The sequence below is a fragment of the Balaenoptera physalus genome, assembly GCF_965194825.1.
Source record: "Balaenoptera physalus genome assembly, chromosome: 19".
NCBI classification, from domain to species: Eukaryota; Metazoa; Chordata; class Mammalia; order Artiodactyla; family Balaenopteridae; genus Balaenoptera; species Balaenoptera physalus.
Genome location: NC_138900.1, coordinates 16,855,523 through 16,880,914, shown reverse-complemented (window position 1 = coordinate 16,880,914; position 25,392 = coordinate 16,855,523). Strand labels below are relative to the sequence as shown.

Here is a 25,392-nt window from a genome sequence, read left to right as displayed (position 1 = left end):
AAAAAAATACTTGGGATTGAAAAAAAAATTCAGAAACTAAGGACAGAAAATCTGAGTTTGGAAATCAGAGTGGGGATCTCTGGGGGGGTGGGGCGGGGAGAACAAAGATGCTGGCACCCTTTCCTTCGGGTTCGAGAGGAGACAGCGCTGAATTAGTGACCGGCTCCTCTCTGGTCACATGACTAGTGCTGGTATAAAAGCTTTCTACCAGCCAGGTTCCTTACAATTTTCTCCTGTGTGAAATGGGCGGTAGCAGTGGCTAAAGCTCTGTTCCTCTTTTCCAGAAGCTTTCAGACTTTCCTTCAGGACTAATCCCAAGAAGCCCTCTCTCTCCGGAACAAAGACAAGGCAAGGCAGCTGGCTTAGTACTTGCGCTCTGGGAAGCGATGCCGGGATCCGAACTGGAGGGAAACGGGCTGGGGCTGGGGGACAGGGGTGGGGCTGGCGCTGGATGAAGTCTGTGGGAAACTGAAGGCAAGGATCACATCCAGAAACGGGAGCCGGTGGGGGGCAAGGAATCGCGGACCAGGCCCTAAGACCGGAGAGAGGATGGAGGGCCCAGAATGCGTGAGGGTAGTGAGCGCTACAAACCAAACAGAAAACTCTTACCCCATTAAGAGGAGTTCCTCTGTTTATTGTCAAAACACCCAGCTCCTGAGCCAGTTACTGCCCATGCGCTTTTCTGAATATTCTCTAAAGTCTTTGGGGGGGCAAGCCCCAGAGGACAGTGCTGGCCCACCCTTCCTCCCCGCCGCCCCTCCCTATGCTTCTCCAGCTTCCCCTTTTCAGTACAGCCCCAGAATTGGACAGGGGAGGGAAAGATGGAGGAGAATTTGTGTTCTGCAAAAAGGAGAAGGAAAACAGGTAGGGAGATGGATTGGGGACTGGGCACCTGCTTCCTGGGCGTGTGGCAGGGTCCTGAGGAGGAACCAGCACTGCGTCTCGGGACCTGGGTTTTCACAGCCCGAGTTCTCCCGAGAGACATCGCCCAGCTCCCTCCTTGCTGTAGTGAGGGATGCCTTTTCTCTCTGCACGTCTCTGACTGAGGAAAGGACTTAAGGAGAGTTGGAAACTGATTAACAGTAACTTCCTGTATCTGTGACAAGAGAAGGAGAAAGGCTGGGAAAACCGGAGGGGGAATTCCCTTGGGAAGCCAAGGGTTGGCCTCCCCAAGAGACACACGATGGCAAACGTAATAACTACTGCTTAATATCCCGCCCCAGGCAAAGTCAACAATTGCTCTGAGCAGTTCTGGCAGGTGGTGTGTGAGCAAAGCCGTGGTGGGAGCAGAAAGCCCTGGCCTGGGAAAGGGAGAGAGTGCCTGGGAGGATGTCCACAGACTGAACCCGACCAGGGTCTGCGGGCTGTGAGTTGGTCCTCCTGACCCTGTCCTTTTTCATCCTCTTCCAGAACAGTCATGCCCAACTTGGAAAACTCCTTGATCCTCTCAGCCTACATCATCATCTTCCTCACTGGTCTCCCTGCCAACCTCCTGGCGCTGCGGGCCTTCGTGGGACGCGTCCGCAAGCCCAACCCGGCACCCATCCACATCCTCCTGCTCAGCCTGACGCTGGCGGACCTCCTGCTGCTGCTGCTGCTGCCCTTCAAGATGACGGAGGCCGCGTCTGACTTCCTCTGGTACCTGCCTGAGCTAGTCTGCGCCCTCACGGGTTTTGGCTTCTACAGTAGCATCTACTGCAGCACGTGGCTCCTGGCGGGCATCAGCATCGAGCGCTACCTGGGAGTGGCTTTCCCCGTGAAGTACAAGCTGTCCCGCCGGCCTCTGTATGGAGTGATTGCTGCCCTGATCTCCTGGATCGTGTCCTTTGGTCATTGCACCCTGGTGATCATCATTCAGTACTCGAACTCAACCCAGAGGGCCACAAATGAGAGTAGCATAAGCTGCTATGAGAACTTCACCGCAGAGCAGCTGAAAGTGGTGCTTCCCATGCGGCTGGAGCTGTTCCTCGTCCTCTTCTTCATTCCCATGGTGGTCACCATCTTCTGCTACTGGCGCTTTGTGTGGATCATGCTTACGCAGCCCCATGTGCAGGCCCAGAGGCGGCGCCGAGCTGTGGGGCTGGCTGTGGTGACCCTCCTTAATTTCCTGGTGTGCTTTGGGCCATATAACATATCCCACCTGGTGGGGTTCCACATGAAGGCAAGCCCCAGGTGGCGGGCAGAAGCTGTGGTATTGAGTTCCCTCAATGCCAGCCTGGACCCCTTGCTTTTCTATTTCTCTTCTTCAGTCGTGCGCAGGGCCTTTGGAAAAGGGTTGCAGGCACTGCGGCATCAGGGCTCCTCCCTGCTGGGACGCAGAGGCAAAGAGACAGCAGAAGTGGCGAATGTGGACAGGGGTGTGAGTCAAGCAGAGGGAGCGCCGAGTTCTGACTTCACCACGGACTAAGGATGTCCCTGGACCTTTGGAGGCACTCTGGGTTTTGTATGAGTTGAGCAGGCTGGGAGAGGGAGAACACGGGTTCCTGGCCCGGACTCAGGAATCCTCAGACCCAAACCACGACTGGGACTCTAAAAAATCTCTCTCACCAGCTCTGTATCCTTTCCTGACTGAATTTTCCTTCCCAAAGGAGCAGAGCTCCAGGACGAAAGAAGAAACGGTTGGGCATAGGAGAACTATCAGACCAGAGTTTCTGAAGCAATGTAGAGAATACAAATTCCAATCATCCGTGTGAGGTGGTTGGTAGCTGAAGCAGAGAGCCCTAAAACAACCTTGCTACCAGCTTTGAAACAACACCTACACACTGGTCTAGCTGTTGGTGCTAGAATGAAGCCACTGGGAAAGAGATGGGAGAGAAATTCTAAATGAGGTCAGAGAAGATGCAGGAAGGTTCTGAACCAAGGGGATTAGGAGGGAAGACTGGGGCTTAGAGCTATAATGACCTAGGTGTGGGCAATATCCATGTGACTTGCTGCTCTTTAAGTATGATCCAGTCGTCTTCATGTGTGTACCTGTCTCCCCCAATAAACTGGGAGCCACCTGAGGTCTGGGTCTTGTCTTCTCCCTCCATGGCGCCCCCCACAGGTCAGAACCCAGCTTGGCAACCATCTGTTAGAGCTCAACACTGATGAGCACAGGAAAAAACCTGGTCTGGCCGATTGAAAATAAAGATTAGGGACTTCCCTGGCGGTCCAGTGGTTAAGACTCCGTGCTTCCACTGCAGGGGGCATGGGTTCCATCCCTGGTTGGGGAACTAAGATCTTGCATGCTGTGTGGCATGACCAAGGAAAAAAAAAAAAGAATGAAAATAAAGGTTATAAAACTCTGAGGAGAGTGTCCACAATTTTTGTAACATTTCTGCAAGCACAAGGAGAGCAAAAATGGGATGGAGAACTAGACTCAGCAGCGAAGGGGGAGGATGGTACATCTGAAACCACAGAAATATGTTAAAGGTGCAATAAGAGTGGAGGGATGTATTCCTGTTTAGATTGATGAATAGAGATTGGACTCAGAAAGAGGACTGAGGCGAGTCCCAGCTCAAAGTTATCAGTGTATCACAGAGGCTTAAAACATGTTATCCTCCAGCTTAGAAACCTGCAGAGTTTTCCTTTCATCAGAAGTTTTCCTCTCAGGAACTCATATCTCATCATCCCATTGCCTGCTCTGCATCCTCTCTCCCTTCCCAATTCCACCTGCCTAACATTTCTCTGCAAGAAGAACCCCTAGACTGTGCTCTCCAGCACCTAATTGTTTGCAACAGAGGCTATACATCAGAATAACATGTAGAGGTATAAAAATAATACAAATAGCCACCTCAGATCTACCGACTTGGAATCTCTGGGGGTGGGGCTACAGCAGGTGAGATTTAAAAAGCTTCCCAGGTGATTATGAAGGGCAGCTCAGGTCAGGAACCACTGGCCTAGCTCAGGGGCACAAGAAATTTTCCTTCAGAGACCTTTTCCTGCTTATAAGTCCCCCTCACCTCAACCCCGTTCTGCCTCATCTTCAGATTGTTTGCTTTTTCCCCTCTTATGAAACCCTACTCAACAGTCACTTTCTTCAGAAAGACTTTCCTTATTACTCCCACTGAACTGGGAGCTCATTTTCTGTTTTTCTTCCTCAAGACAACACCTGACTGGTGTCATAAGAGCTCTGATTTCGATGTTAATTCTGCTTACCAGTGGGATGACCTTGAGCAAGTCACAACCTCCAAGCCACCATTTCCAAAGCATAATAATGAGGGTACCATATGCCTCTCAGGGTTATTCTGAGGAGTCAAATGAGACTGCATAGATAAAACTGCTGAGAAACTATACAGTGTTATTTAGCTCTAAGATACCAACCTGTGTGAAACAAAGATGTTCTCCCACTTAAAAGAGACATAGCAAGTAGAGCATTTAAAATGATGGAAATAATATATAGTCAACTATATAGGATGGTTTGACAGTAACGTGTAAGAAAAAAATCTGGGATTTTCAGCTGACTGTAGGCTTACTATGCATATGTGATATATTACACCTTCCAAAAAAAAAAAAAAAAGAGCGGATTTGATTTTGGGTGGCATTAAAAGAAACTGAGTCTAAACAAGTTGATGACAACCACTCCACTGATATCTAATCAGTAGCATATTGAGTACTAAGCAGCACATTTTTAAAAAGGAAATTAACCCAAGAAATCAAGGCCAGAAAAATGAACCAAAATGCTTTGGAGATTCAAAACATAATAATAATAATGATACGCATTAAACGCCAGGCACTGTTCTAAAGAAGGAGCCTGAGACAATTAAGGGAACTTTCCAAGGTCAGTAGTGAGAAGATATTTGAATCCAGGCCCTCCAGACTCCAAAGTGCCTGCTTTTTTCACCAACATATGAGAAACAAGTAAGAGAATGCTGAATATGTGGCTGGAACAAGATTAGGTTCATTTTATAGAAGATGTATTCTCTGTAGCCCCACAAAGAACAAAGATCACGGGCAAAAGATGCAGGGAGTTACGTCTTAAACAGTCAGGGTAATCACTTAAACAAGGTAATCACTCCCCAGTCTCCGGGAATTTTGAAGTAGAAGACACTCATCTTAGAACATGGAGGAAACTCACACATCTGATAAGGGCTGAACCAGTTAACTGCCAGACTCCTTCCAACTCAGAGATTCCCAGGGTTTTAGGGACATAGCCACTCTTGCTAAAAAGTACAAGAAAATTTCTGGACCTGGTCTGAGACTTTCAGGGTGAAGTTTTAGCTACTCACTAACAAGTATTTGACCTCCATCAAGTCATTTGATACATAGCCCATCTCTTTACTGGGAAATTAGTAATTCATTTGTTCACCAAATATGTACTGATTTTTATCTACTTATATATTTACTATAAGCCAGATAGTTTTCTAGGGGCTGGGGATGCAGAGCATATAAGAGACAAGGTACCTGCCCTCTTGGGGCTTCCATTCCAGTGGGAAAAAATAGTTAATAAGCAAGTAAACAAGCAACAAGGTAATTTCAGAATGTGGCAAATGGTTTTTACAAATGGACCAAAATAGGGATATGGGAGAAAGTATAATGAGGGATTGAGAGGGTTTAGAAGATTCTCCAGAGTCAGTGATGGTCAGCTGAGACCTGAACAATGAGAAGGAGTTGCCATACAAAGGCCCATGCGAAGAGCATTCTAGAAACAGGAACCACAGGTGCAAAAGCCCTAAGGAGGCAGAAAACCTTAGCATCTCAGGGGCAGAGAGATTCTGCCCCCATCTCAGTGTGGGGACAGAGCAGTGGTCTGCAAACTCAGGCATCTACTAGAACCACAGGGAGGGTTTGCTGAAGCATAGATTACGGTCTTCCCTCCCCACAGTTTCAGAATCAGTAGGTCTGGGACAGGGCCCAAGAGTCTGTATTTCTAACAATCTCAGGTGAAGCTGATGCTGGGATATTGTGAAATGGGGAGAGAGTGAAAGAGGAAGTCGAGGAAGTCAGGGGGGACCAGACGACACTAAGTGTTTTAGGCCCCAGATAGAAGTATGAGTTTATTGCCAGAGCTTTTGAAGCTGTTCAAGGGTTTTAAGCAAGACAGTGAAATAATCTGATTTCCATTTTAAGATGATCACTCTGGTATCTGTGCTTACCATTGAAGGGAGATGGTTGTTAGGCTCAAGTAGATAATATATACAACAGAGTTAAGAACCATAAAGTATTCTAGCAAACACAGAGGGTTTTCATCAGGCTGGGAGCTCCCTGAAAGTGGGGCTGTTTCCTCTTTCTTTAGAATTGGCCATCCAAGAACCAAGAAGGAAGAGGTCTTTGATAAATAGATGTCCCCAGTGTATGCTGGTTCTTCGGATGAGGGTGCAGGGGGCGGGGGGTTGGAGGGTAGCAAAGGCCCTGATGTGCAGTACTTGCCAATATCTGTGGCACACACACTCCTTCCAGGGCCAGTTTCTACCAATGTGAAGACACCGAACGTGTGTTTGGCAAGCGACGCTAATAATCGGCTCTTGCAAGCCAGCTCAAGCACATCACTGGATGCACCGCTCAGCACATATGCTCAAGTGGCACACTGGTCACATCCTACTTGAGAAAACTTTCTCACTCCCTGGCTACATATCGTACAAGGCTCTGGCGCAGGACTTTCAACACGATAAACACTAGCTAAATGTGGTTGACTGGGCCAGATCCAAGAGGATCCGGGTGGCTGCTTAGATTGTGGGACTCCTCTGAATCCCCTGCAGGATGACAGATGGGTAAACAGAAATATTAGTGCCTGGTTAATGAATAACACAGACAGCAGCCTAGAGCCGCTACCAGGAAACAGGGGTAGAGGGAGCTGGCTGAGCCTGACCTGGGGGCCTGACCAGCAGGAAAGGGGAAACCGGCACTGACTATTTCACTTCCCCTTTCTGGAAAAGATGCTGTGTGTCCCTTCCTCAGAAATTCTCAACTGACCACACAGCCAGAGCTCACATGTAGTGTGGTTTTATGGGGATCACTGTGGTTAGAGAAGGCAGGCATGGGTGGGCCCAGAGACGGTCTGAAGGTAAATACACGGCCAAGATTCCAACTCCACTCCCTTTAACTTCCCTGCCCCTTACCTTCAGGTTTCTGTTAGTTAGTTCTCTCTCTCTCTTTTCAGCTTTCTCTACCTCCTGTGGTTAAATACTTTCGCCCCGTTTTTTTTCCGTTTCATTATTTTTCTCTAGTCACCGGAAATGAGGACATTTCTCATCTACAAATTGCACATTCAACCAGGAAATTGGGACAAAGGTCTCTAAGCTCTCAGATGCAGTAGTCCAGTAACCTACTTGGCAAAGTTTCCAATGTCTGATAAGGGAGAGGATGTGAAGGGGCGGGGAGCCAAGGCAGGCTGCGGTCAGCTGTCTACCAACTGCTTACCCAAGGAGGGGCTAGCTTCGGCTCTATTCTAACCTCAGGCTCCCTCTCCCCAGACGTTGTCCCCCGCTGTCTGTCAGCCCAAGCTGCAATCGGCCCCAAGGAAACAGTGTTAGGAAAGTAAACATACGGCTCCCAAATCCAGATGCTTTAAATAAAAAGCCCACACTCACGTACAGCAGTCTCGAGTTTCTAAAGTGCCACATCAGACATCACGTCATCATACACAGGCATTCATTCATCCACAAAGGTATATGGAGGCCTACTACGCGTCAGGCCCTGTTCTAGGTGCTAAAGACACGGCAGTGAACAAGGACAAGACCCCTGCTCTCATGCAGCTCACATTCCAGTGGGAGAGGAAGACAGGGAGGCAATAAACAGACACTGAGAAGATGCTAAGGGCTGTGAAGACAGTAAGACAGAGTCGGGGTAGGGGATGACTTTGAGGAATGAATGAGTGGCTTGGGAAGGCCACTGGAAGGTGCCCTTTGAGCCGCGACCAGAATGAGAAGAAGGAATCATGCAAACCAAGAACTGGGGGGAAAATGTTCCAAGCAAAGGGTTCAAGGCAAGTGCAAGGCTTGAACAAGATGAATTTGCACAAGGAACGGAAAGGTCAGGGTGACTGGGCCTGAGTGATGGCTGGAAGATAGGCAAGCATCAGATAATAGGCGGATCTCGAGGTTTCCGATAGGAAGCGCAGCACATTATCTTCTCCCTGCTTAACAACACGGAAAACTGAGGCTCAGAGCTGTCAAGTGACATGCGCCAACCCTCATCAATATGGTCTTCTGACCCCTGGTGCGGACCCCAGACTCCCTCTCAAAACTAGATAGACGGGCACGCTCGCTCTCTCAATCGGTTACCTCACTGCAGAAGAGAAAGGAGGGAAGGAAACATGATTCATGTGGTGTGCACTAGTTTGGTACAGAACGCTGGGGAGGGAGGTCGAGACTGGCAGCTGAGACTCCGAGGAAAGAAAGGAAGCAGAGGTGGAACAAGACACCTGAGTACCCAGAGCAGAGACCAGCATGGAAAGCCAGGTTCTTGGGAAGGAGTGGTGGCTGGCGAGAGGCAGGATGCCTGGGCTCTGAGACAGCCTGGGTGGGAGGCCGAGGCGGTAACCAGGAGCCATCCCATGCCGCCTGCAACAGAAATGGCGGTGTGAGGACAGAGTGGTGGAACCCTGGGGAACCTTCAAAAGTCTCTAGTCTGAAGATTCTCAACTGCACTGAGATCTGGCTGCACTGAGGAGCTTCTAAAAATGCCAGTGCATTTGGGCACTTTATTTTGTTACAGCTCCCAGGTGTTGGGAAGCTTAGAGGGCTGAGAATCACCATATCTAGACCTTCTCCTCCACTGGACTAACCAGAAGGGTTTCCAGGAGGCAGCAGTCACCGTAACTGGGACTGAATCCCGGCTTATACTGTGCAACTCAAGTTCTCTGTGCTTTAGTTTTCTAACTTAAAAAAAAAAAAAAGGGCTAACACATCTTCATGCTATCATGAGGATTAAGTGAGTTTAATATTATACATACAAAACACTTAGAACAGTATCTCACACCCTATAGATATTCTATACATGACAGTATTTTTAAAATGTAATTCTATTTTCCTGCATAGAGGCCTCCAATTGCTGCTCATGCATGGCTCTCAGAATAAAACTCAAGGTGTCCCCATGGCCAGCAAGGCCCTGCCTCATCTGACACTTGTCCATCTGCCAAAGCTCATCTGCCCCCAACTCCTACCCGGCACCCCATCCTTCTCACTTTATTCTTCCTTTGTGCTTTCAACAACTTGCTAAGATCTTGCCCTCTGATCCTTTGTACTTACTGCCCACTTTTCTTGGACCCTTTTCCTCTAGATTCTCACATGGCTGAGTCCTCATCTTTCAGGCTGCCTGTGACTTAAATTTCATTTGCTCATGGGACTTCCTCCTCAGCCCAGTCCAAAACTGCCTCCCTCTGATATACTCACTCACATTATCCTGAGTTACTGACTTTACTGCATTTATCACTGTCTGACATCATCTACTTTCTGGTCTTACTGGTTATTTTTATATAAGGAATACATGCACACTGTTTAATGAGTCAAATAGTTTGCTGTGAAAAACAGCATCCCTCACCCTCTTGCCCCACCACAAACATTTACCCCTTCCTGGAGGCAACTGCTTTCACCTTTTTTCAACTGAATATTTATCCCTCATGTCTGTAAGGAACTTACTTATTTTACTATACTCTCTCATTTTTCAATATAAGGTTTTATCTGTGAACTTACCCCAATGTCAGATGTGGATTTGGCTCTCCCCAATACATTAACACACACGCACCCTTCCCACTCTGTATAATCATAATATACTTACATCATAATTGTGTTAGAATAATACTCAATGTTTACATTATTGTGACTATGTAAATAATGGAGCTCTATAGTAAACTATGATTACTTTTATACCCTGCACAACTTTCCCCCCACCCTAGAATTAATAGTTGCCTTATTTTTCATTTCCTTAGTTTTTTACATACTTATCATTGATTTCACCCAAACTCTTTGCCAATTGTCTTATCTCCTCTCAAGACCTTCAGAGTTACTAGTAGGAGACAGATTCATCTTCTTGAAGAGATCTCTCCGAGGACTTTCTGACCTGTTCCAGGCTTGACTGGTGGTGGGTTATGCCAGGTGTACAGCTGACCCCTGGACGTTTTTAAATTGAGAGGTCTTTTGCTTTTCTGCTCTTGTTTCTCTTCCTTCATTTATGTCCTCTAACAGCATCTCTAGAAAGTAATAAATGTTTTGAGACTCTGCATGTCAGAAAATGTCTTCATTCTACCTTCATGCTTAATTGATATGGGTTACATGTGGAATTCTAGATGGGAAATCATTTTCCTTCAGAATTTTCAAGACTTTGTCATATTGCCATCTTGCTCCCAGTCTTGTTGAAAATTCCCAAGACATTCTGATTCCTGATTCCTTGTTTATGGCCTATCTTCTTCTTAGTGGAAACTTGTAGGGTCCTTTACCTTTCTCACAAGTATTCTAAAATTTCATCCATTGCACTAGGCACTGGGACTCTTTCAATCTGCAAAATAGTATCCATCAGTTTGGGGACATTCTCTTAAAACATTTTGTGATTATTTCCTCGCCTTCATCTTCTCTCTTTTCTCTTTCTAGAACTCCTATTATTTGGGGGATATTGGACCTCCTAGCCTGACCCACTAATTTTTCCTTCTCTCCCATATTCCAGCACTTAATCTTTTTGCTCTACTTTCTGTGAGATTTCCTCAAGTTTATCTTCCAGCCCTTTTGTTTAATTTTTCCTTTCTGCTATCACTTTTCATATCCACGTACTCTCTTTTATTCTTGACTTTGTTTCATGGTTATAATATCCGCTCTGATCTCTTTAAGAAATTTTCATCTCCCTGTTCCAAGTTACCTTTTTAGGTACTGGCCTCTAACCTTTTTTTTTTTCCTTTGTCTGCAGTGGGTCTCCGCCATGGCGCGCAGGTTCCTCGCCGCGGCGCGTGGGCTTTTCTCTAGTTGCGGTGCGTGGGCTTAGTTGCCCTGCAGCATGTGGGATCTTACTTCCCCCACCAGGGATCAAACCTTCGTCCCCTGCATTGGAAGGTGGATTTCTAACCACTGGACCACCAGGGAAGTCCCCTGGCCTCTGTCCTTTAGGTCAGAAGTTGTCATCAGACATCTGGGAATCCTTGATTGTCTGCTCATTTTGAAGAGAAGGAAGGAGACTAATACTTTTTTGAGATATATGCAAAGTATATAAAAATAATATGACATGGTGTCTAGGGTTTGCTTTAAAGTCAGAAAAGGGAAAAAGAGGAATGAAAATATGGCAAAATCTCCATAAATGTTGAATCTGGGTGATGGATTAGATTCTATTGTACTATTCCATCTACTTTTTATCATATTTGAAAACGTTCACATAGAAATGTGGTTGTTGGCAGAATTAAGTTCCTTGAGGGCTTCTGAACTGAGGGCCTCAGTTCCTTGCTGGCTATGGGCTGGAGGCCTCCCTCAGTTCCTTACCATGTGGGCCTCTCCGCAGGGCAGCTGGCTTCCACCAGAGCAAGCAAGCAAGAAAGCAAGAGACGACAAGAAGGAAGGCAGTCTTTTTAAAAACCTAATCTTCAAAGTGATCTTCCATCATTTTTTCGCAGCCCTTTTTTTTTTTTAATTTTTTTTTTTTTTTTTTGGCCACGCCTTGCCACTTGCAGGATCTTAGTTCCCTGACCAGGGTCAAACTCAGGTCCATGGCAGTGAAAGCGCCAAGTCTTAACCACTGGACCACCAGGGAATTCCCACTCAGCCCATTTTGAAAGGGGGAGTGAATTATACAAGACGGTGAATACAAGGAGGTGGGATCACTGGGGCTGTCTTGGAGGCTGCCTTCCATAGGTATTAAATAATGAATGGAAGCTGTGAGCACATGAGTTAGGCTTCACTGGAGGGTGATTCAGCTGGGTCATTTATTTGGGGAACCTCCCATGTCAATGCTTAGGAGTTTTCCTCTTGGGCTGATCAAATTTCCCAGAAAAGATTCTTCTAATCTCCTGCCTAGAGGGTGAAAGTTGGACTGCCAGAAATTTAGGAGTCACATGGAAAAGACAGCTGGAAGGTCTCAACATGTAGCATTCCTTTAATCTCTGATGTACATTACATTGCTCCCTCTTCCTACTGTGTCTGGTGTCCCACATTCCAAAAACGTTCTGTGTTCTCCTCTCCAGAGAACAAAACTCCAGTCTTCTCTTGGGTGAGGGGCAGTTGCCTTGCATCAGGAAACTGGGGAAGAGATCTGGGGGTTCTTTTCAAATAAACTTTCAACCACTCTTCCTTATGTTAGCTCGCACTTCACCCACATTTCCAGAGGTACCTCTTGACACCAGTTAATGAGCTTTCTGTGGGCTCTGTAGTAGAAGCTTGGTTGAGTCTTGGCTTTTCCTACTACTGGCTTGGGATTCAACTTTCATAGGTCTGCCAAGTCAGTTACCAGTTACCACTCATTCATGTGCTTCCAAAATTTTGGTGGCATTGTATCCTCTTTTCTTCTCCCTGTCCTTATGGGCCTAGTGCCTTTCAGAAAGATCTCTTTACTGTCACTATGGTGTGATTTCAGAAGGGACCCAAAAGAGACACGGGTATTCAATCTACCATCATTAGCCTCAAGTATTTCTTCTTTACTATTGTTATTTGTTTGTTTACTTGTTTATTGCCTATCTTCCCCTCTTGAATGTGGGTTCCAGAATAACCTGTCTGTTTTGTTCACCTGTGCATCCCCAGCACCCAGAACCATTCTTGACACAGGTAGGTGTTCAACAAATGACTGAATCAATCAGCTGGAGAAGGAAGCTTGCTCCTCACTCTCAACAAGCTGATAGCAGACCCAGGTCTCTTGACTTTCCATCTTGCGCTCTTCCTGCCACAGCATGGGTGGGATATGGGTGATTTTGTGGACTAATGATACCTAACAGGTTATAAGGTGCTTTACATGTTACAAAGTGGTTTTGGACTCTTATCTCTTTTGATCCTGACAACAGCCCATGGGCCAGATAGGAAACAAATTATTATCAGCCCTAATACAGTTATGACCCTTGCCAGGAACTGTCCTGCACCAAAGAAATCACCAACCTTGTTCCTGACCTTTCATCCCATGCCACTGTCATTTGTCTGACCCCTCCCATGACTTCCTCTGTAAATAAGACTTTAAAGGTTTATCACCTCTCAAGGAAATGGTCCTCAAGAATCCAAGACAAGCTCTCTCACAAAGAGGAAAACTGGTACAGACATGGGTAAGTAATCCAAGGACCTTTGAGCAAAGAGGATGAAAGAGGATGTCTGAGTTTTGTGACATGGATGGAGCAGAAAAAGAAGAAAAGTAGGACTGTTTGGACTGATAGAGCATAGAGAAGAGGTTGGTACTAGGAGGGGGCTTAGATCCTTGAAGGAGAGGGAATAAGTCCCAGAACGAAAGAGCAGTACGTGTACGGTGGGAGAGAGGTGGGACGAAAATAACCATCTACCAAAACCAGTGGACTCTCTCCAAGAAAGGATGGCAGTGGCGGGGGGGGATGAAAAGAAAAAAACATATTACAATCATAAAGCCAGTTACAAAATACTCAAGACAGCAGGTTCTATAAAACGATGACATCAGTATATTGGGATCTAAGACTAGCTTAGTCTCTGGACAGTCTGAAGTCTGCCTGAGGCGCCCCAAGGAAAAGTGAAAGTAGGGGCCGTGACCCCCTTGCAGAAGACAAGGTGCAACTTCAGAAGTCACAGCAAGTTGCAAGGGCACAGGCCACAGGGGTGAAAGGCTGTGAGGGCCCCACACTTTCCTTGTGCTACCTGCTGTCCTCTCTTGGACTCTGCCTGCCACCTCCTGGGTAGACAAGGTTATTACCTGCCTCCAAATCCTGGGAGGCCCGGACACTGCAGAGGCTGTGGCCTCTGTTACTCACATGCAGCCAGGAATCTCTCAGAAGCAGAAACTTAGGGATAAGGAGTTGACAAGGGGTCCAACTCCTTAACCCTGCATCGAATCTTGATGAGTCGTGGTGTGGAAAGAGGCTCAAGACATCTTAGCTACAAAAACAGATGCAAGATCAATCGCGTGGTGATAGATGGTAACTAGACCTTTGGTGGTGATCACTTTGTAGTGCATACAGATGTCAAATTATAATAGTATACACCTGAAATTTGTATACCAATTTTGCAGGGAAATTAAAACTTTCTAAAGTGAGGAAAGGAAGGAAGGAAGGAAGGAAGGAAGGAAGGAAGGAAGGAAGGAAGGAAGGAAGGAAGGGAGAAAGAAAGAAAGAAAGAAAGAAAGAAAGAAAGAAAGAAAGAAAGAAAGAAAGAAAGAAAGAAAGAAAGAAAGAAAGAAAAAGAAAGAAAGAAAAAGAAAGAAAGAAAGGAAGGAAGGAAGGATTGCAAAAGAGCATTAAAAAGATAGGAATTAAAACTTTCTAAAGTGTAAAAAAAAAAGGAAAGAAAAAAGAGTTGCATAAAAGCATAAAGAAAACAGTATGATCCGTTATGTATATAATAGTAGCAGCTAAGTGTCCGAGACCTTCATACGCGCAGTCACAGTGCTAATCCCTCTGCACACACTATTCCTTACCAAACCACAACGTCGGTACTGCCACGGCTTTTCTTTTTACAAAAAGGGAAACTGAATCTTAGATTGACTGTTAATCACTTGCCCAATATCTCATGGCAAATAAAGTGGCAGGGGTAAGACTAGAACCTGGGTCTGTGTGACTCTGGAGCCTGAGCTCTCAGCCATCGTTTTATTCTGCCTCCAGAAGAAGAGGGGAACATGCATGCACTCAAGTGTGTGTGTGTGTGTGTGTGTGTGTGTGTGTGTGTGTGAGAGAGAGAGAGAGAGAGAGAAATCGGGAAAGGCTATGCAGCAGCCAACAGTGGTTACTTACGGAGTTAGGGGAAGGAGAGGTAAATCAGCTCTCACCTGCTACTTTACATAATTCTGTACTGTTTGCATTTTCCCAGTGAGCACGTATTTTTCATAATAAAAATATAAAGGCTTAGGGCTTCCCTGGTGGCGCAGTGGTTAAGGATCCGCCTGTCAGTGCAGGGGACACAGGTTCGAGCCCTGGTCTGGGAAGATCCCACATGCCGTGGAGCAACTAAGCCCATGCGCCACAACTACTGAGCCTGTGCTCTAGAGGCCGTGAGCCACAACTACTGAGCCCGCATGCCACAACTACTGAAGCCTGCACGGCTAGAGCCCATGCTCCGCAACAAGAGAAGCCACCGCAGTGAGAAGCCCGCGCACCAAAACGAAGAGTAGCCCCCACTCGCCGCAACTAGAGAAAGCCTGCACGCAACAACAAAGACCCAATGCAGCCATAAATAAATAAATAAATAAATAAATAAATAAAAATAAAGTTCCCTTAAAATATATATATATACTTATTTTACCAATAAAGATTTTTTTTAAAAAGCTTATTTTAACTAATAGTTCTGCCCCCAAACACACACAGAAGAAAAGTCAAATTACTCTAGCACTTAGGCCGTGTTTACTGAGCAATTACTATGTACTATGCCCAGTGCTAAGCATTTCATATTCAAGACTCACTGAATCCTCACAACTGGATCTGAAGGGAGGATATTGTCGTTAATCCCCTTTACAGAAGAAGAACCTGAGGCTCAGAGATATGAATTGACCTTGCCAAGGTCACATAACAATGCAGGGACTCAACTGAGGTCCGACTGGTTTCAGAGCCCTTGCTTTTACCTGCTTCAGTGTGCTAATTGTGCAGGAATGATCACGATGATAATACCAGCAGTTTAAGTGCTTACCCTGTGCCAGACCTGTGCTTTCCGTGCATGATCTCATCAAACCTCCATGGCAACCCCCATTTTACAGATGAGAAAACTGAGGCTCAGCAGAGAGTAAGTCACTTATCTGCCCAGGGTGCCCCAGCAGAACTGAGACTAGAATCCAAATCACTATTCATGGCACTGGCATCCACCCAGTTGCTTAAACCAAAAACTCAGTAGTTATCCTTGACTCCTTCCTCTCTCTCTCTCCTTTTCCTCTCCATGTCTAATCCATTGGGTCCAGTTGGTTCCAGCTTCCAAAATACATACTCATTTCTCACTAACCAGCTGCAGCATCAGTGGAAGGCACTGCCATCTCTCATCTGAGCCACTGTGGAGGACTACTCACCGATCGCCATGCTTCCATTCCCGCCTCTTGGCTCCTATGCCCTCCACTCACTACACTGTAGTCAAAGTGATCTTTTTTCAAATCTCTTGCTAAATATCCTCTCATGCAGCTTTTCTCAGGGTCTTGGGAGAGAACTAAGCCCTGCAGAGAATGGTATGAGTGAGTGTTTACTCAATTTTCCAAAGGATGATACTGGCTAATACCATTCTTTTGCTAACACAATAGGAGATGACCTAATTCATGACATGCAATGGATGCCTTCGAGTGTTAGGGCTTCATTCTCTGCAAGAACTGGGTGGAGATGGCTACAAAAGTTTCCTGTCACACTTCCAATATCAGTGACCACAGCCTACCGGGCCCTTGTAAGCAGCCTGCCACCACACCTCCACCTCTGCAGGCTCATTTCCTACTAACTTTTTCCTGAGCACAAGAGCTCTTTTCCGTTCCTCAATTATAGAAACTTCATTCTTACTTCAAGGCTTTTACAGAGTCTCCTCCCTCTGCCTGGAACTCCTGCCCCCAGGCCTTTTAGGGCCAGCTACTTTGTTAGTCATTCATGTCTCAGCTCAAATGCTACCAGCTCATAGAGACGCTCCCTGATACCTTAATTAAAGAGACCCTGCCAATTCCTGCTGTTCCCTGCCCGTTTTGTTTCGTTTCCAGAGTGTATTTATCATGATCTGAAAGTGCCTTGTTCTGTGTTCACTTACCTATTGTGTGTCTCCCCAGTTAGAGCTGAGCGCCACAGGGCAGTTCAGTTTTTTTCATGGCTGCATCCTCAATAACCAGCAAAAAAACTTTTCACGTGGAAGCAATCTGTAAAAAAATGCGTTTAGAGAATTTATCAGACGTTTATTGTGTGTCAGTCACTGGGCTAAGAGCTTTGCATTGTATCCTTCTATCAACCCCGGCACTATCCAATGGAAATACAATGTAAGCCATTTTTAAGTTTTTAATAGCTACATTATAAGAAGTAAAAAGAAACAGATATAATTAACGTTAATAATATATTTTATTTAACCCAACAGGTTCAAAGTATATTATCTCAACATGTAATCAATTTTAAAAGATAGAAATTTTACTTTTTTTGGATACTCCTCTTCCATCCCTCCACTCTGCCTTCTGGGTTCTGAAGAGCTCGGCTCTGCCTCAAAATTTGGGGATTCGGAGGCTCCCACTTCAGAACTGGGCCTCAATGTCCCTCAAACTAGGTCTCAGCTTTCCCGCCTTTTCTGTACCTCTCTCAGTGTGCCTGTGCCCTTCAAGCCCTGCATGGTGAGAAGTGGGGTGACAGTCCTCGAGCGAGACCTGAAAATGCCTTTCTGTGCAGATGCTCAACCAAAACAGGTGTGATGAGTGGCCAGCGGTGCGCTCTGGGGCCAGCGGTGGTCCTAACCGGAAGTGGGCAGAAAAGAGCCGAGGAAGGGGCCCCAGAGCCAGGGAACATGTGCAGGTTAGCGCCCACCGAAAGTGCCTGAGGAGGGAAGGAAGCACCTGAGTGCAGCCCGTGGGAGCTGGGGTGTCCCTCCTTCAACGCTTGGCATCCTGCACAGGCCACGGGGCTGGGGCAGCCAGAAGGGGAGTTAGCGCTGGCGTTTGGAGCCAAGTCGGAGCTGGAAACTGACTTCTCCGCTGAGAATAATCAGAACTGTAAATTTGGGCCTCAAGGGGAGGAGGATTTATTCCTGGGCGGGGTCTTTGTGGGGAGGGAGCTGGACGAGGCTTCTCTCAGGTCAGGAGAGACCTTGGGAGGTCTCTCTGCGGTATATTGAGAAATGAATCAAAGCCAAAGTAAAATGTGTTACAGAAATCGTGCCATGTCGTAAAGGTTTACACTGAATGAATTATACAAAAATATATCCAGGGCAATATCATGGTGCAGACTATTTGATTGATAAGAAATAACAAGGTGGCCGGGTAATGGGATACAATTTTTTTTTTATTTTTGGCCACGCCACGTGGCTTGTGGGATTATATTAGTTCCCCGACCGGGCCCTCGGCAATGAGAACGCGGAGTCCAAACCACTGGACTGCCAGGGAATTGTCAGGACACGATTTTTCAGTTGTATGGTGAATGAGACCTTGGTTTCTCAATCCAGTCAGCCTGCCTCTGTAACTCTGAATAATGTGATTTGGAGATAATTTAAGGAGTCAAAAGTTAGTTTTCCTGGCTCCTGCTTCCTTAGGGGAGGTGCCCCAGAGGATCTGTTGGGAATCAGTGAGGAGGGCTATCGTGACCATAAGCTGTAAGGGGGATCTGTGCTCATCAGACGTCTTGAGGGATCTTTTCATCAGGTCACCAGTGCTAGATGGACGTTGATTCCTGATGCTACGCTGAGAATGAGTGATGAGGGCGCTGTATGTAGGCAGCGAGGTTTGTCGTGGTGGGGGAGGGTTTCTGGTTGAGGTGATCACAGCGACCCTGTGACCCTGTGAGGACACATTGTATCAGGAATGCAGGGAATCACGTGAGAGGCGCTGGGGGATTTTAAGGTAGGGTTCCTCGCCCGTAGGAGAGGGCGTGAAAGAACGGTATTTGATTGTGCATGTAAGCTTAGGCATGGACGTGGGCATTGGTCCTTCATTCAATTCACAAGTGTTTATTGAGTGCCTACTGTGTGCCAGGCACTGTGTGCTAGAGATACAGTGGGCAGCAAAAGAGTTCCTATCTTCATAGCACTGATCTTCTTCTAGATTAGCTCTATCTAAAATATAGAACGTGAGCCGTATATGTAATTTAAAAGTTTCCAGTAGCCAGATTTCGAAAAAGTAAGAAAAGACCAGTGAAGTAAATTTTAATATATTTTCTGTAACCCAATATATCCAAAATGTTATTCCAACATATAATATAAAAATACTAGTGAGATATTTATACTCTTTTTTCTTTTTCTGTAATGTCTTTAAAATCCCGTGTCCGTGTTTTACAGTTGCCCCACATCTCAGTTAGGACTCGTCACATTTCAAGTGCTCCACGGCCACATGCGGACAGTAGATAGCTGCACTGAAGAGTGCAGCTCTTGAGAACTCTGAAGATAACAGGTTAGTAGAGATGTTTCTGGTAGTGATAAATGCTAGAACAAGAAATCAAGCAGAATTAGAAGATCACAAGGGCAGGTGATTCCTTAGGTAGTGTGGTCAGACTGCAAAGGTCTCACAGGGGAGCTGTCATCTCAAGAGAACTGAATGAAGTGGGGCGGCAAGGGCAGCGGGGAATGAGTCATGCAGGGAGGGGGCAAGCTGGGCCTGTGGGAAGAGCCCCAGAGAGGCTGGGGGGCTGGACCAGAGTGAGCAGGGAAGTCGGGGAGGTAGGAGAAGAGGCCCATCGTAAAGCCGGTATGGTTTATTCTGAAAGTAACGGGAAATCATCAGAGAGACAAGAGTGGAAAGATGGCATGATCTGATTTAACATAAAAGAAGGAGCTTTCAGGGCTTCTGGGAGGTGACTGTGTATCCACGGGTGATGGAGGGTCTGGTGGGAGGGAGATGTGAAAGAGGTCAGCTGTAGTAGGAGGCACTGAGGACCAGTATTCCAGTCCCCGGTCTGGGAGACTCAGGTTCCTATGAGGAATGGGAGAGGTCTGTTAGTGGGAGAGGTCTGTTAGTGGGAAAGGAATGGGGGCTTTTTGTTTGTTTGGGTTGTCGTTGGCTTTGGGGAGGAGCGCCCAGGAATTCTGCTGTAGGTTTATCTGTTGGGTGTCGGGAAATGCAGTGGGAGGTCTTAATAGGATGATAGTTGTCAAGGGTGGCACGTTGTGTTCGCTTCTCAGAAGCATCTGAGGACATTTCATCTGTCGAAGTTCTTGGGCTGCCTCCACAGTGCCAGTGTCATGGGCGTTTGTAACGAAGCAAACCAGGCTCTCAGGACCCACTGTACTTAGGAGGTGGCGTGAGGAGTGTGGTGTCAGACACAGAATCCCTTCATGGCTGAAGGGCTTTTGGCAGGTTGAAATTAAGGTGTCTTTATTGTTGTTGCTTTAAAATATTTTGACATGAGATATTTCAAACATACATAAAAATAGGAGAAACCACACTCACAAAGCCTGGCGTACATATCCCTCAGCTTTATCCATCTTAACATTTTTATCTATTTGCTTGAGACTTGTTTTAAGAACTAAAACGTTGTAGATAGAGCTGAAGCCTGATTGTACCTTTCTTGAACCTATTTTCTTCCATTCCCAGAGGGAACATAATCCTCAAGTTAGTGAAAATCCTTCCCACTGGTATTTACACTTTTACGGCAGGTAAAGGTACCCATAAACACATAGTATTGCTTTGCATGTTTTTAGGCTTTGTATTAATGGTTTCACACTGCAGGTATTATTTTGCAACTTGCATTTTTCAATTAACATTTTTTAACCTCAGCCTGGTTGATACATGTAACTCTATCTCATTTTCACTGCTGGATACCTACCATTCCACCCCGTGGACATACCACATTTTATGTATCCATTCTCTTGTTGATGGACATATAGGTGGTTTCCACCATTGAGCTATTGCAAGCATTGCTGCTGTGAGAATCCGGATACCTGCCGCTTTGCATATATGTGCAGGTTTCTAGTGTATCCCTTGGATGGCAGTTGCTGGGGTGCACGTATGCACAACTCTGTACTTCAGTCCTGGTTTTATCATTCAGAAGTTTGACGAGAAACTTCATTGACAGCAAGTTAAACCGAGCCATGATTTGCCCCTTTGAGTTTTATTTTCCTTTGTATAAAACAGACTTGATTATAGTACTGACTTCATAAAGTTGTAAGAATTAAATAAGACCACAAATGTAAAGTACTAACACAATATCTTACACATGGTAGGTGTTCTTTTTGTGCCTTATGGACAGGAAATTAGAATTATTAAAAGCTCTAAGGTTTTGGAGTCTAACAGAACCTGGGTTCAAAACCTGGCTCTGCTGCTTCCTCTCTGGATGCCCTTGGGAAAGTCACTTCACTTGTCTGAGCTTCAGTTTCCTCATCTGTTAGGAGAGAGCAAATGCATGCAGTTGTGAATATTAGCTCTCTCAGTGTGAATCTATCTGGGTCACGATCTGACTAGAGTTACAGAGTACTAATAACAGCTACCCTTTGTTAATATGAATGTTTGGTTAACATTTTTATTGAGTGTTTCTTAACTCCTATGAAGTATTGATATTATTCCCACTTTACAGATGATAAAACTGAGGCCCCAACAGAGTGGCCACCCAGAGGTCACATAGCTAGTAAAGTGGTAGGAACAGAATTTGAAACCGGATCTGACTGATTTTAAAACTTGTGTTCTAACCACCAGGCTATAGTGCCTTAAGTGCCTTCAGCAGCTGCCCATCATTCTCAGCAGTGATTTCCAAACTTTTTTATGAAATGGAAGCATTTTGTCCAGCAAAATCTTATATAGAACCCCAGTTTATAAAGCAAATGAATGTTGTACAACTCCAGTTAAAGTGGGGGTAATGTCCTAGGTCCATGCGGGCTTAGTTCTGGCTCTGTTTAGGCTGTGTGAGCCTGAACAAAGTACTTCATCTCTCTGAGATTCAGTTTCTTCACTTGTGAGATGGGGATATTGATGCCAACCTAATAGCGTTGTTATGTGGATCAACTGAGATAATACGTGCAAAGCACTTGGCATGAAGCCTGGTTTGTGATAAGAACCAAATAAGAGTGGCTATTGTTGCTGTGATTGTTACCACCTGCAGGAATCTCTGCACTGACCACGGGATGGGGTGGAAATTTCTCAGCCTTGTATCCACGGCCCTCCATCATCAGACCCAACCTGCATTTCCAGCCTTCAGCCCCTACCCCGTAGCCAGGCTGGATTACAATGTCTCCAATCCAGCATACTGCACTACCAGTTCTGCATTTATGCTCTGCCTGCTGGGGGGATCCTCCACCGTCCTCCCCCTTGCTCCAAAAGAACAAAAGTACACTTTTTTAAAAATTATTTTCTAAACTTTTATTGTGGAAAATTTCAAAATACACAAAAGTAAAAATCTAGTATATAATGAACCCCCATGTATTTATCGGCTAAGTTTTAGTAATTACCAGCCTTACTTCCTGTACATACTCCAATTTATTCACCCCACTAGATTATTTTGAAGGAAATCCCAAACAGTTTAATTATTTCATCTCTAAATTTGTCATTATGTATCTCTAAGATAAAGACTTTTTTTTTTTAATTATTAGCACCTTTAATTATTATTTATTTATTTAATTTTTTGGCTGTGTTAGGTCTTCGTTTCTGTGCGAGGGCTTTCTCTAGTTGCGGCAAGCGGGGGCCACTCTTCATCGCGGTGCGCGGGCCTCTCACTATCGCGGCCTCTCTTGTTGCGGAGCACAGGCTCCAGACGCGCAGGCTCAGTAGTTGTGGCTCACGGGCCCAGTTGCTCCGCGGCATGTGGGATCTTCCCAGACCAGGGCTCGAACCCGTGTCCCCTGCATTGGCAGGCAGATTCTCAACCACTGCGCCACCAGGGAAGCCCCTAAAGACTGTTTTTTTAAAAACAGAACTACAATACCATTTTCAAATCATCTTAAACAATAAAAAAATTTCTTTGTTCGTTCCCTTTATTTAGCAGTTTTCAAAATAATGAATTGGTTCCCAGCAGCCTCTAAAGGTAACCAATGGGTTTGTTGTTCTTTTTTAGTCCTATTATGAATTCTTCAATGTCCAGCTCAAAAGTTACTTCCCCTAGTTTTTGGAGGGGTTTTGTTTGTTCGTTTGTTTTTGGCCACGCAGCGCAGCATGTGGGATCTTAGTTCGCTGACCAGGGATGAACCCACGCCCCCTGCAGTGGAAGGGCGGAGTCTTAACCACTGGACCACCAGAAAAGTCCCTCCCCTAGTTTTTTTACCCTGACTCCAAAAGAATTTCTCCCCTCTGCTGAATTTAAATGCATCTTTTCTAGTTGTATCCAGCGCTTTCTACCTATGCACTTCCTTTAACTGCAGCTGGATCAGAAGCTCCTTGAAGGCATTCTGCACAGCACTTAACATAATGCCTCAGGCAGTCAGTATTAATCAAACTTCACTGTGCATTTGAATCCTATGGGGGTGGGCGGGGGGGCGGGGTTCTTGTTAAAATGCATATTCTGATTCATTGGCTCTGGAGTGGGCTGAGATTCTGCTTTCTCACGAGCCCAAGTGGTGCTGATACTTCTGGTCTAAGGACCACAGTTTGAGTAGCAGAAGGGTGTGGTAAATGTATGGGAAATCCACATCATTCACTCAGTAAGAAGTGCCTACTCAGGACCAGTTCACGGGCTAGGCCCTGACACCTTAAAATGTAGAAGGTTTTTTGGTGTGTTTGTTTTATTAGGGTTTTGTTTTTTTTACTTTATCCTTTTGAATATGTACACATGGTAAAAAGAATTTTTTTCATAAAATCCAAAAGGGCACAGAGTGTGAGTACATCAGTCCCCAGAGGTGATCACTGTTACTTCTTGAGTTTTATTCTAGAGATACTGTATGCATATAAGAGCATATATTTGTACCATCTTTTTTTTCTAACATACTATTCACACTGCTCTGCCCCTTTTTTTTTTTTCATTCTACTATATCTTCGAGATTGTTCCATATTTCAACATATATCTCTTCATCCTATTTAATGAGTGGCATAATGTCCACACAGAATGCATTGGTTGTTTTTATAAAGTGTAGAGTGAAGTATAGCTACTTCCTGGCTTCTTCCTCATCCTACACATTCCCAAGAGAGAACAGGTATCTTGTCTTCCGTTCTTTGAATCCTCTGAATTATCTCACCCATGTTGGTACATTTTTGTCAGTTTCATTTGATCTAGAGGACATCCATCACCCACTTACACAAGCATGTCTGCACGTTCTTTTCCTTCAGATTCCAGTCTTCCTAGACTCAAACTGTTTCTTTATTCTGCATCCCCTCAGCACTCACAAATTACTCAAAGACACTTTCTTGTTTTTATAATATATTGTTGTGGAATGCTGCATCCATAAGTGTGTAGAAAATGTGTATTGGCGGGGTTCAGGACACACTACCCCAAAATATGGTGCCTTAGCATATTGAATATTTCAAGCTGAAGGAATTCGAGAAAATAGGTGCGGGAAGGACTCACTGACGTTCCCTAGAAGCAAGTCCTAAGACCCTCATGTGAGAAGTGCCCTCCCTCTACCCAGGGGAAAGGATCATCCTCGTCTCGAAGATAGAGGGACCCCCCCCAAGAGGAATCTTAGTGAACACACCTTGCTAAGTTTCCCCAGTTTACTACACTGAGCTCATATCCCTTTTGTCCTATCACGTTTTCCCATGACTTCCCACTCTCCATCAAACCTAGCACAAAAACGTACAGGTTTGACCGCTTCTTCGGGTCTTCATTTACTTATGATTGCTCCCATGTCACGTAAAACTTATACTAGATAAATTTGTATGCTTTTCTCCTGTTAACCTGTCTTTCGTCACAGAGACCCAGCCAAGAACCTCGAAGGGTAGAAGGAAAAGATGTTTCTTCTTCCCCTCTGATATGTTTAAGGAAAAAATTAAAACATTAATAATAGAAGCCTTCTGTCACTTCCGTCCGCCTTCCTGTGCCCCTTCCCTGTCACATGATGGTCTCTCCACCTACGAGGTAACCACTATCCTGAATTTTGCATTAATCATTCTCTTGCTTTCCTTTCTCGGTGGTTCTCAGCCGTTAGCATCACCTAGAGAGCTTGTTAAGACATGGATTGCTGGGCCCCGCGCCCAGTTTCTGATTTAGTAGATCTGGAGTGGAGCCCAAGAATTTGTGCTTCTCGGAAATTCTCCTGTGGTTCTGTTGCTGCAGATCCCAGGACTACACTTTGAGAACTGCTTTATCTCAAAGGTACTCTTGCCTTCTCTGTGATGACTTGTATCCTCCCCTAAAACCTAGCCACTCAATAAATGTAGCTTAAGGACTTCCCCTCCTTCTTTCTCTACTCCATTTCCTATCACCCAGTTTATGAGCACTCAATCTTTGCTAAATATTTTAATTGATTGTGACATTTGACCACTTTCCATTTTTTTCTTTTCCGTTAATGAGCCCGTTTATAAGTTGCTTCTCATTAGTGTGTGTGTGTGTGTGTCTCTTATTGTAAGTTAAGTAGAAGGATGGGTATAAACAACATTTACATGTCTTATTCATCTAGACTTTAAGCTCCTTGAAAGCTGGAACCAAGTGAAGGGATTCAGAACATGCAACCCCAAAATATTCTTCTTCAATTATTGATTACTGATCATTTTGAGCTGAAGACACTTGTGAAACAGCAGATACAGGAAGGGCTCTCCCTCTTTCTATCTAAGAGCAGGATGTAAATTTTGCCTTGAGAAAGGTGCCCTCCCTGTATCAGGAAGAGAAGAACATTCTTATCATCAGAG

General features: G+C 45.3%; 1 protein-coding gene across 1 annotated transcript; it reads left to right on the top strand.

The window, feature by feature from the left end:
• Positions 1-457: 457 nt before the first annotated feature.
• On the top strand, positions 458-13,385 carry FFAR2 (free fatty acid receptor 2). The gene is made up of 2 exons (XM_082438312.1): positions 458-864; positions 1,411-13,385. The coding sequence occupies exons 1-2, from the start codon at positions 764-766 to the stop codon at positions 2,405-2,407; spliced, it is 1,098 nt and encodes a 365-aa protein (XP_082294438.1). The 5' UTR covers positions 458-763; the 3' UTR covers positions 2,408-13,385.
• Positions 13,386-25,392: the final 12,007 nt, after the last annotated feature.

Bases quoted from the DNA above. Each gene is read 5' to 3' on its own strand.
- FFAR2 (XM_082438312.1), top strand. From the start codon at position 764: ATGCTTCTCCAGCTTCCCCTTTTCAGTACAGCCCCAGAATTGGACAGG. The intron at 865-1,410 runs GTAGGGAGATGG...ATCCTCTTCCAG, and splicing joins AAAAAGGAGAAGGAAAACAG to AACAGTCATGCCCAACTTGG.